Source organism: Anoplophora glabripennis, unplaced genomic scaffold, assembly GCF_000390285.2.
Source record: "Anoplophora glabripennis isolate ALB-LARVAE unplaced genomic scaffold, Agla_2.0 scaffold2350, whole genome shotgun sequence".
NCBI lineage: Eukaryota > Metazoa > Arthropoda > Insecta > Coleoptera > Cerambycidae > Anoplophora > Anoplophora glabripennis.
The window spans coordinates 1,417-14,522 of NW_019418423.1; the positions used below are offsets into that span (position 1 = coordinate 1,417).

The 13,106-nt window shown below is 34.0% G+C and overlaps 1 protein-coding gene across 1 annotated transcript; it reads left to right on the forward strand.

Moving 5' to 3' along the window:
• Positions 1-946: 946 nt before the first annotated feature.
• On the forward strand, positions 947-4,728 carry LOC108916393 (probable cytochrome P450 6a20; the record flags this gene model as incomplete). The annotated part of the gene is given in 3 exon segments (XM_023456704.1): positions 947-1,459; positions 4,452-4,655; positions 4,658-4,728. Coding segments are annotated over 3 exon segments (788 nt in total), but the record flags the coding sequence as incomplete, so codon positions are not given.
• Between the last annotated feature and the right edge of the window lie 8,378 nt (positions 4,729-13,106).

Consider the following 13,106-nt stretch of genomic DNA (forward strand, 5'->3'; position numbering starts at 1 on the left):
GTCATCAACAGGTAATTTTTTTTAAATACGTCGCTGCTATTTTTATGACAAAATCTAGTCATTTTTAATTCTGAATTAGATGATATTACTGTTGTAATCGCTAAAAAAGGTTTTTAGCTTGTTTTAGCTATCATTTAAAATTTATCCTGAGTACGGCTCTGAACGCTTTCAAAATATCTATTGGAGGAAGTCATAACAGTATAAAAGTCAATACAGCACAAAATATTCAACAGTTTTTTTTTTACTACCATTAGTAATACTAATTAGAAATAAGAAAACATTTAATAAATTTGTATTATTTTTTTATTAGGTATAACTTTTTCAATTATTGATTAAAAAAAATTGTTGGATATTTTGCGCTGTATTAACTTTTATACTGTTATGACTTCTTTCAATAGATATTTTGAAAGCGTTCAGAGCCGTACTCAGGAAAAATTTTAAATGATAGCTAAAACATACACATAGCTAAAAACCTTTAATACTAATATCATCTAAATCAGAATTAAAAATGACTTTAGATTTTGTCATAAAAATAGCAGCGACGTATTTAAAAAAAAACCTGATGTAAACCCCGCGAAGACAACTTCGGATTGCAAAAATGTTGACGCCATTAGATAGAGCGAAAAAAGTGGCAATGTAAATATGTAATTTATTTTAAAATTCGTTTTCAAATAAAGTCAGAAAAAATACCACGATTTTGCAAAATTTCGGATTTTTCCGGATATCTCCGGAACTACCCGGAATTTTAAAACTTGTTAGGTATAAAAATACACAACTTTTTTCTCCCGACAACCTTTTTCTCATTACAGTCGCAATTTAAAGAAAATTAAAAATGCAATAAATTTTTTTGTGAAATTCAAATACAAAAGAGACATATTTTGGGAAATTTTCTCTCACTTGTTCTAAATATAAGATAGATTATGATTGCATCTTTCTAATCTTCCAGGGTCATGCGCCTTTGGCATCGACTGTAACAGCTTTAAATATCCCAACGCCGAATTCCGCAAGATGGGCCACAAACTTTTCCACGAATTCAGTTTCATGGACAAAATCAATCTCATTCTTTCAGTTTCCGCCCCAAATCTAGCCCTAAAACTGGTAGTAAGAAATATACAAAAAGATGTATCGCGTTTCTTTTTACGGAGCATCCAAGATACCGTTAACCACAGAGAGAAGAATAACGTACGGAGAAACGATTTACTACAGTTGCTGATTGACATGAAGAATTCAAATGTGCAGTTGACTATCAACGAGCTGGTGGGACATGTATTTGCATTCTTTGTTGCTGGTTTCGAAACTTCTTCATCGACGACTACTATGGCTCTTTTTGAGATTAGTAAGAGTGAAGACGCCCAGAACAGAATCCGAGAAGAAATAATGGAAACCTTGAAGAAATATGACAATAAACTCACCTACAAGGCCATATCTGAAATGAAATACCTTGCACACGCTGTCGATGGCAAGTAACAAATATCACAATAAAACTATGTCATAAACTATGTTTTCAGCAATAGTTTAGTTTTCAGCAATAAGTTTACGACAAATCTCTTTTTTCCCGATACTTGATACAAAAAAGTCGAGTACAGATAGATGAGGTCAAAATAATATCAGATCTTCATATACATTTTTTTCATTAGGGCCTTCGTTAATAAGTTACGAGCCCTCAAAGGTAAAAATTAAAAAGTTATTTTTATTTACAGTCTCTAAACTATTCTCTAACTTCAGCATGATGCAAATTTGGTGATCGATAAAACATGCTATAGCTTGATTTTGATGTTGTAAGTAAAACTTCGTTATGCTCAGAACGCCAGGGACGAACTATGCCCAATGGTTAACAGCCCAGAATTTTTGCAAAGATGTCGATCACAATCTGCCTGTTTAAAAAATAAGTTCCCTGGAGAATTTGTCAACCTCTTGGTTCACCTCGGTAAAATTAACAGTTTAGGAAATATTTGTGATTTTATGTCACAGTGCACATCGAGCGGCGCCTCTACCATTTCTTGTTTTTAATTTTTAATTGGACGTAATTACTCTGTTAAAAGAGTACAAATTTTTAAAATAAGAGCCTAGAAAATTGTACTATCTGCCAGTGTAATTTTCACTAACAAAATTTGACAAACACAGTTTACAGATAACACAAAATAGAAAAACCAAAACAAGAATAAGTTAAAGTATGTTAAAAAATAATTTAAAGGAAAGAAAACCATCAAAATACATTTTCAATAGGGGCACGTTCCACCTCCACATACTTCCTAAGGCTACGAATGTTTTTTGTTCGTACACAATAAGCATTTCTGGGGTATGTCTAATATTATCACAATAGAAATTAATTCTTTGTAGCAATTCATCCCTTGTCCGTACTGGGGTTGAGTACACTAAACTTGTCAGGTATCCCTACAGGAAGAAATCCATCGGGTTACTATGGAGAACGTGGTGGCCATAAAATTGGGCCTCCTCTCCCATAATTTTCCAAAAAATCCAAATATCGATGCCCATTCAGACGTTCCTCATAAACGTATGGACCTATTAAATTATTACCCACTATTCCTGCCCATACATACAAATAATAGCATTCTTAATTCCCATGACTTACATTTATGGGATGAAGACAATCCTCACGGTACTGTGCTAACAAAAGTCCAGCACCGATTCATAATTAATGTATGAGCACGAATAGTGGGTAATAGGTCTATACGTTTTTGAGAAAAGTCTGAATGGACATTGATATTTGGTGTTGAATACTTAACTTACTTTAACTTATTCTTGTTTTGTATTTCTGTTTTATGTTATCTGTAAAGTGTGTTTGTCAAATTTTGTTAGTGAAAATTACATTAGCAGACAGTAAGGCTTTCTACATAGTTATTATGTCCGATAAAAAATTAAAAACAGAAAATGGTGGAGGCGCCGCTCGATGTGCACCATGACATAAAATCACAATCATCTATACTATGCAAAAATAATGTGTTGTTAACCATTTGACACAGTCCGTTCCTGACATTCTGGGCACAATGAAGTTTCACTTACAACATATTTTATTTATATTTAAACCAAATACATAATTAATTAATACAGTTGATGATTTTAGTGGCAGATTAATAAAAACTTCAATTGTGTTATTAAGTACATACATGCTTTGATACAACGACACTCTCTTCTTCTTCTTCTTCTTTTCCTAGTGGTTGATCCCATGGGACCTATTGTGCGTCCCAGTACTTAGTTATTCAGCAACTAGTTTTCTCCTTTTAACAGTCCAAAAGCTTCCTTGCTGACACTTCTTCTTAGCTCTTTGGGTTCCAAATAAGGTCTCCCCAGGAGCGTCATTCTACTACGTGCAAATCCCGGGCACTTGACTAGAATATGCAGAGAAGTTTCATGCACCGAGCCACATCCTTGGCAAACCGGACTGTTTTATGTAGATGTTTCCTAAAGTGACAGTGTCCTATTATGAGTCCCGTCACTATCCTGAGCCGAATTTGCTTGCTGAGCAACTCATTTGATCTTTCCTTCAAAAGATATTCCACGAGCTCCTTAGAATGGCTATGCCCTGGCCTTGAAGTCCAGTATTTCCTGTGTTCTGTCACAGTCCAGAGCCCGCCTGAGATTACAACGATATTACTAACTATCGTATCTTCGATATAGGTCTGCTCGGCAATCTTTTTAGGAACTTTATACAGATTATTTATTTTAGGTTGAATGTACATTTTTAGGATTACATGGAGAATATTGTCTTGTTATTAAATTTGATACAGTCGCTCCACATTCTTTGTCGGTAATACAATCTTAGTTTTAGTATTATCTAAATGAAACGCACTAACCGATTTTCGGTCATTAACATTAACATATGCAAACACTACTAATAAAACCAATATCAATATACTAAAATCAATAAATCATGAAACTTTATAAGGAATTCTCTCGAATTCTTGCTTCGAACAGCTATAATATCAAAGTTCAGCATAAAACTCATCCACGGTGACACAGCTAAATCATTGATGTGTTATAAGAATTTATTTTTTAAGTGGTTTCCTTTTAATAATAAGATTTATCGATGTAGAGGGTGTCATATATTCGGGAGCTGCTTTATCTCAAAAATTTAAACAAGGAAACAAATCATCCAAGTGAGGCGCTTTATTAGGATATCTTAGGTACTGTTAGTAAAATATTTAGAAGAACAGAAAAATGATGTTGCAATAAGTAAATGTGTTTTGCTGAAACATGGTTGCCACTACAACAAAAAAATGTCTTGTTTAATGGCTCACTTGGAATTATATTTTATTCAATTTTATCGATCTATCTCAAGTGTGTCCGAGTAAGTGAATGTATTTTATGAATTTCAGTTGGGAGTAGTGAGCTCCTATTTGTAGGATTATTTTGAATAAATATGGTACTCAGATTAAACGCTATTTTCCAATTTTATTATAATTAAGTACACGAATATTACAAACTTTCAGAAACCCTCCGGATTTGGTCCCCGGTATCTACAATAAAAAGAGTGTGTACAAAGGATTACATATTCCAAAATTCAAATATTACGGTTGAGAAAGGGACACCTGTACTGATTCCATCTTTGGGTTTGCATCACGACCCGGAGTACTGGCCTGATCCAGAGCGCTGGGATCATGACCGGTTCAACGAAGATAACAAACAGAACAGACGACATTCACTTATTTGCCATTTGGAGAAGGTCCTAGAAATTGTCTAGGTGACGAAAAGAGCATTAATCAATAATTCTTTGAATATAATTAAAACTTTTTGTAGGTTTACGTTTTGGACTATTACAAACAAAAATAGCACTGATAACAATAATTCACGGATACAGAATTAGTCTAAGCCCCAAGACCGTTACCCCTTTGGATAGAGACCCTCGATTTTTCTTGTTGGTTACAAAAAATAAAGTATATCTACGTTTGGAAAAGATTTAACAACTGTTATGAAATTATTCCAACTTTCTTCTTCTGTAGTCTTCTGTTTAGTACTGCTTAAATTGATTTGAAAACCTTTAGTATAAAGCTAAGGTTCGAAGCAAGAAATTTTACAAATTTTAAACATATTGTGCACATTATGTAGTTTTCGAAGGAATATGAATTAAAGATGATTATAACTTTTATGCAGCTTCAATTTACCTTCAGAGCACCCTTAATTAATTGATGTAATTATGTAGGGTTTACGGAATTGACTGAGTCAAACTTCAAGGGTAGCTTATTTGAATAAAAATAAACCGATTTAGATCCAAGATACGTTAGTATAATTTTGCTTCATCAAATACAATTTTCAATTTCAGTTTTTAAGATATTTCACTGAAATTTGCTTTTTAGAACAGCCGAAGATGGGCATAGATTTATGTCTTACCTAAAACATAGGGGTCGTTAAGGATACCTCGTTTATCGTCATATTTATTTTGTTGGCAGAGATTTTGAAGAAAACTTTGTTTTGTGAAACGTGATTTTATTTACTGTAAAATAATAGATGTACCTACTTGTCACATGCCACTGAAATAAATTCTTCGAAGAAATATGGATTGAGTTATTTAGGTGTAATTTAATTTCAAAATTCACTCTTTTTAAAAAATATATACAGAGTATCCCGGTACTTGATACAAAAAAGTCGAGTACAGGTAGATGAGGTTCAAGTACTATCAGTTCTTCCTATAATTTTTTTTCATAGGGACCTTCGTTATCAATTTACCTGCCCTCAAAGGTGAAAATTAAAAAGCTATTTTTATTTACACTCTCTAAACTGCGTACAGCTTGTTTTTGATGTTGTAAGTAAAATTTCATTATGCCCAGAACGCCAGGGAAGGACTATACCCAATGGTTAACAACACAGTATTTTTACATAGGTGACGATCGCAATCTGCCTGTACCAAAAATAAGTTCCCTGAAGAATTTGGAAACGATAATAATCTCTTGGTTCAACTCGGTAAAATTAACAGTTTAGGAAATATTTGTAATTTTATGTCACTGTGCACATCAAGCGCGGCACCTCCACCATTTTTAGTGTTTAATTTTTAATTGGACATAATTACTATGTTAGAACCGTACATATTTTTAAAATAAGAGCCTAGAAAATCTTACTGTCTGCTAATGTAATTTTCATTAACAAAATTTGATGGCTATAACGTTCTCCAGGTTTTAACCCGATGGACTTCTTCCTACCTCAAAAGTGTAGTTTTTAGGGATGAATTGCTAAAAAGAATTAATTTCCATTGCGATAATATTAGACATACCCCGGAAATGCTTTTTCGTGTACAAACAAATAACATTCGTAGACTTAGGAAGTGTGTGGAGGTGGAAAGTGCCCATATTGAACATGTATTTTGATAGTTTTCTTTTTTTTAAATAATTTTTTTAACTTTAACTTATTTTCGTTTTGTTTTTCTACATTATGTTATGTGTAAAATGTGTTTGTCAAATTTTGTTAGTGAGAATTAAGCAGACAGTAAGATTTCCTAGGCGCTTATTTTAAAAATATGTACGCTTCTAACATAGTAATTAAGTGCAATTAAAAATTAAAAACAAAAAATAGTGGAGGTGCCACTTGATTTGTACTGTGATATAAAATCACAAATGTTTCTTAAACTGTTAATTTTATCGAGTTGAACCAAGAGGGTATTATCATTGGCAAATTCTTCAGGGAACTTATTTTTGATAAAGGCAGATTGCGATCGTCATCTAAAATTCTGGGTTGTTAACCATTGGGCCTAGTCCGTCCCTGCCGTTCTGGGCATAATGAAGTTTCACTTACAACATTAAAAACAAGCTATATGCATATGTTATCGATCACTAAATTTGCATCATGCTGAAGTTAATGGTTTAGAGACTAAATAAAAATAACTTTTTAATTTTTACATTTGAGGACCCGTAACTTGTTAACGAAAGCCCGTATGAAAAAAATTTATAGGAAGAACTTATATTATTTTGACCTCATCTACCTCGACTCGACTTTGTTGTATCGAGTACTGGGACACCCTGTATACAGGGGGTCCCAAAAGTGACGCCCGTCCTTCTGGGATTTGATTAAGGAGACAAAAACAAATTGAAAATCAAGAATGGAAAATTTTCCGATTCTTTTTCTTTGTTGAGTTATTCAAAAAAATTATTCAAAAAACTAAAAAGGTGAAAATCAAATTTTTTCTTCTCAAAACTAAGGTCTATGCTTATGGGGACCAAGACAAATAATTTATAACCATTAGTAGGTAAGTATAGTTTCCGATTGTCGATTGTACCTGGGTGTAAGGAATAATTTTAACCAGAAAAGAATAGAGAAAAACATTGTAATAAAACAATTTTATAAAATGGAGAGGAAAAAACCATAACGTGCTTAAATAATAGAAATTGTTTTTACAAAAGATGTTCAAATAAGTTGCCTTCTACTCTAAGACAAAGATAGGCACGATTCAACATTGAAGCTGAACCCTTTGTAGCATCTCTTTATCTATTAATGTGACAGCAGCGTGTATACAGGCTACTACATTTTCTGGATTTACAACAGGTTCGCTGTTGTTCGCTTTTCTTTTAAATAACCCCAAAAAAATCTAGGGGATTCAGATCTGGTGACCTCGGAGGCCATGCAATGGGTCCACCTCTTCCAATCCATCTGCCTGGGAAGTTTTGATTCAGATAATTTCATACTCGCAAACCATAATGTGATGGAGCTCCATCATGTTGAAGTCAATAATTTAGTCTAACTGCTAACGGAACGTCATCCAGCAATGACAATGGTAAGTTTTCATTTAAAAACATACAGTTGCTGTAAATATCGCTCTCAACTACATAATTATTTAATAACCCAGCTCAAATGTTTATTTCTATTTTTTTTAAATAATTATTTTGAATAACAAAGAAAAACAATCTTAAAATTTGATTCCATTCTTGATTTTCGATTTGTTTTTGTCCCCTTAATCAAAACCCAGAAGGACGGGCGTCACTTTTGGGACACCCTGTCCCGGAAATGGTGGGCAATCTCTCGGATATGGATAGATAATGAGAAAATAATGTCACAAGTTCATATAAAATTTTTTCCTCCGGGCTCACCCTGTAGAGTTATTAGCTGTTGATGTTGAAAATTAAAAATGTTTTTTTTGCTGTAACGTTTGTATTTTTGAATAAATTTTGAAAAATTTTTGGCTGGATCTATACTTTTTGAAGCTGCTTTGGATGATAATATGAAGTCCTCGATAATAATTATGGGGGCCCGGGGGCAAAGAACCCCCCACCAAAATTTCTAGAAAAAAAATTTTTGTTCCACTATACCCCAAATTTTTATGGTATTTTTATGGTATTTTACGTAAAAAAGGTATACTTGTTTAATATCCATAAAATATAATTATGTATAATTTTTAACGTGTACTGACAGTTTCTAAAGTGTGATTTTATAACAGTGGTCTTAAAGGAAAATCACATGACTTACTTTTAACACTAGTGCTAAAAATAATTCACTTTTATTACTAGTATCATAAAATAATAAGTGTTGTAAAAGCATTTTACGCACGAATGGAAAAGTTACGCACGACGCCGCGTAGCGGCGAGTGCGTAATTCTATGAGTGCGTAATTGCATTACACCACGTATTACGCAGGACGTAATAGGAATGCAAGATTCCTATTACGTCGTACGGTAAAAAAAACGCACAGCTTGGTAAAAAAATCGTACAGTTTTCCTAGCAACCGCCTAGCAACGGTCAACACAAACAGTATTGTATTGGCAGTTGCTAGGCGGTTGCTAGGAAAACTGTGCGATTTTTTTACCGTACGTAATAGGAATCTTACATTGATCGCAGACGGTGTGTTTTTAAGTATTTACAGTAGTGGTCGTAGGTAATAGTATATTACGTAATAAGTGTTGTAAAAAGCATTTTACGCACGAATGGAAAAGTTACGCACGACGCCGCGTAACGGCGAGTGCGTAATTCCATTACACCACGTATTACGTACTATACTTTACCTACGACCTACTTATTCACACAAAATCATTTAGTTTTATTTCTCCATCTGAACTGGTAACAATATCAATAATTTAATCATTTAAGAACTTGATAACTTCAAGAAGGTATATATTGTAATAATAATAAGTAGTGGTCGTAGGTAAAATTATATACCTTAATGACGTTTGTAGAAAAACAAGTTTAGAGACAACGGTACTGTTTAATTTGTGACATTTTATTTAACAGAAACACAGGTTTAATCGTAGTTGGCTTTTACATATCAGAATAAAGGACAAATAATTTGCAATAGCAGTGTTCCAAATTATGAGAATTTGGACTTTACTAAACTAACTAAACGAAAAGTGCATGACAATCAAAATTTTGTAACTAATATAATTCATAATAAATTCTCAATATTAGTTCCACCTTCTCTCATACAAATACGAGCTAGTTTAACAGAAGACTGTTGCACTCTCCATAACATTTCAGAATTTTGTCGTATTTCATTTGCACAATAAAAAATCCTTTCTTCTAATTCTTCTCTAGTGGTTACAGGTGTGGAATAAACAAGATTTTTCAAGTGCTCCCAAAAGAGAAAGTCAAGTGGGTTCATATCTGGAGTTCGGACAGGCCAATGAATAGGTACACCGCGACCTATCCAGCGATTAGGATATACCTCGTTTAAATGGTTCCTTCCTTATTTCTGATTTCAAGATCAACATCTTCTAACAGTTGTGGTAATTGATGCACAAGGAAATCTAGGTAACGTTGACCATTCAGTCTAGAGGGTAACACAAATGGACCCAATAAGTAAGGACCAATAATTCCTCTCCAAACATTAACATAAAATTGTCTTTGGTGCCTAGTTTCAATAATAGCGTGTGGGTTCTCATCAGACCAATAATGTAAATTATGGGAGTTAATAACTCCATTCCTCCCAAAACTTGCTTCGTCAGTCTACAGAATTAATCTCGTAAACATAGGATTTTGCTCATGTGTCTGAAGAAACCATTGAGAAAACTGTACTCTTACACGAAAATCATCAGGATTAAGAGCATGCACTTTTTGGATATGGTAAGGGTGAAGAAGCTGTTCTCTAAGGATTCTTGCAACAGTGGTCTTTGGAACATTGGTAAAAGAATGACCTAATGCTAACTGTTGGATGAGCAGCAACTCTTCGTCCAGTATATTTTCCTCTACTTCAACGTACGTGCTGTTCGCGGGGCACCCCTGTTTGCACTAACAGGAGCAAACTGACCTAAAGACATTAAAATTTATTTAATATCCATTTTGTTTAATAATAGGAATCGTATTTTACCAGTTTCTCTAAATCTTTGATCAATACGTTCGAAAGTTTTGCGATCCAGAATCCTTCTATTAGGATAAGAATGCTGATAAAATCTTCTTGCTGCCGAAGCATTAGAAAGAGCCCGCCCGTACATTAAATGCATATCAGCATATTCTTCATTGGAATACTCTATATTTTATAACAAATTATGAGTTATGAGATGAGTCTTAGATTTAAAATTACGTATTTGACAAGTTTCACAATTTAATTGCCTTTGGCATACTCTGACATGTCAAAGCCAACCACGATTAAATCAGTGTTTTAATTAAATAAAATGTTTCAAATTAAATGGTATCTTCCTCTTTAAACGGGTTTATCTATTTTATGGATATTCAACAAGTATACCTTTTTTACGTAAAATACCATAATTTTTTATAAAACGATGGAAAATTTGGGGTATAGTGGAACAAAAATTTTTTTCTAGAAATTTTGGTGGGGGGTGCTTTGCCCCCAGTCCCCCATAATTATTATCGAGGATTTCATATTATCATCCAAAGCAGCTTCAAAAATTATAGATCCTGCCAAAAAATTTTCAAAATTTATTGAAAAATACAAAAGTTAGCAAAAAAAACATTTTTAATTTTCAACTTCAAGAGCTAATAACTCTACAGGGTGAGTCCGGAGGAAAAAAAATTATATGAACTTGTGACATTATTTTCTCATTATCTATCCATTTCCGAGAGATTGCTCACCATTTCCGGGACACCCTGTATAAAAAAATATAAATGTAGTTGTGGCCAAAAATATGTGATCGTCATAAGGAATACCTACGTTGTGTATATATATATTTTTAATATTGACCGGAAGGCGCTGGCTACTAACTTTGAAGAAGGGAAGTATGGTTTAATTTACCGGTGTGAAAACAGCAGCCAAATCTAGCAGCTAAAGTTTCCGAATATACCCGAATACCTAACCCATTGGCGTAGAAGAGGGCTCATCATAATTAACTATTTCTAACATTGTAATATTTTAGGAAACACTGAAATATATAATTAGCGTTTGTCATTACTGTTCAAAATTTTTAACTTTTAGCTCACGAGTTAGGAAGTAAGACAATAAGAAATTTATAGATTAAAAACAAATAAACTGCAAAATGAAAATATTAATAAGTATCTTGCAAATGGTTCATTGTGACTTCATTATCACATCTTTAACAAAAGATACCCATATTCCATATTCTGACCAATCCGGTGATGTAAGAAAAACCATATAATTTAAGGGAAGAAACGAGGTGACAGTTAGGGAATAAAAAAAATCATATCTGGGGTGGATGCCGTTCACCAAATTTTCAGAGAAGTAAGCAAAAAATTGTGGTCAATCGCCCCACAAGCCTTCATTGGGGAGGACAAGGGGTAGCAGCCATAGGGCAAATTATTTAATTTCTCGGAAACTGTTCACCATAACACCACCAAATTTTCACAGAAAACTACTGCAATTGTAGTCCATTTGATGATATACATCAAATCACCCCACAAGCCTTCATTGGGGATGAAAAGGGTAGCAGCCACAGGGCAAATTACTTAATTTCTCGGAAACTGTTCACTGTAACACCACCAAATTTTCACAGAAGACTATTACAATTGTAGTCCATTTGATGATGATATACATCAAATCACCCCACAAGGCTTCATTGGGGATGAAAAGGGATACCAGCCATAGGCCAAATTATTTAATTTCTCGAAAACTATTCACTGTAACACCACCAAATTTTCACAGAAACCTACTACAATTGTAGTCCATTTGATGATATACATCAAATCGCCCAACAAGCCTTCATTGGGGATGAAAAGGGGTACCTAGCAGCCACAAGGCAAATTATTTAATTTCTTAAACTGTTCACTGTAACACCACCAAATTTTCACAGAACTCTACTACAATTATTGTAGTCTATTTGATGATATACATCAAATCACCCCACAAGCCTTCATTGAGGATGAAAAGGGGTAGCAGCCATAGGGCACAATAATAAATATCTCCGAAAACTGTTCACTGTGACACCACCAAATTTTCACAGAAAACTACCACAATCGTGGTCAATTTGATGATAAACATTAAATCACCCCACAAGCCTTCATTGGGGATAAAAAGGTGTTGCAGCCATAGGGCGTAATAATTAATTTCTAGAAAACGGTTCATTGTGACACCACCAATTTTTCACAGTAAACTATTAGAATTATGGCCAATTTGATGATATACATCAAATCGCCCCACAAACCTTCATTGGGGTTGAAAAGGGGTAGCAACAACAGGGCAACATAATTAACATAATTTTTGTGAACACGAACGTTTGGATAGGGTAGAATTTTTTTTCCGGCATAAAGTTGAAAATTTGGCTCAACATTTTTAAATAATACTCTTTACCACCACTTATATGGACAGACAGACAGACAATAACGGGGGTGATTCTGAGTTGCTTATAGGTTCCCCTAGTCCTTCTATTTTTATTTTTTTAGAAGCGAGATGCAATAAACCTCCAAATGTAGTATAAATTTCCGCCCATAAGTAGTTAGGAGAGAACTAACTCACTTCAAGGTCNGATAGGGTAGAATTTTTTTTCCGGCATAAAGTTGAAAATTTGGCTCAACATTTTTAAATAATACTCTTTACCACCACTTATATGGACAGACAGACAATAACGGGGGTGATTCTGAGTTGCTTATAGGTTCCCCTTGTCCTTCTATTTTTATTTTTTTAGAAGCGAGATGCAATAAACCTCCAAATGTAGTATAAATTTCCGCCCATAAGTAGTTGTTCTAGGAGAGAACTAACTCACTTCAAGGTCACTCCAGGCTACCACCGGGCTGCCGCCATCCGGAGCCGGCACCAGGTCTCCAGCA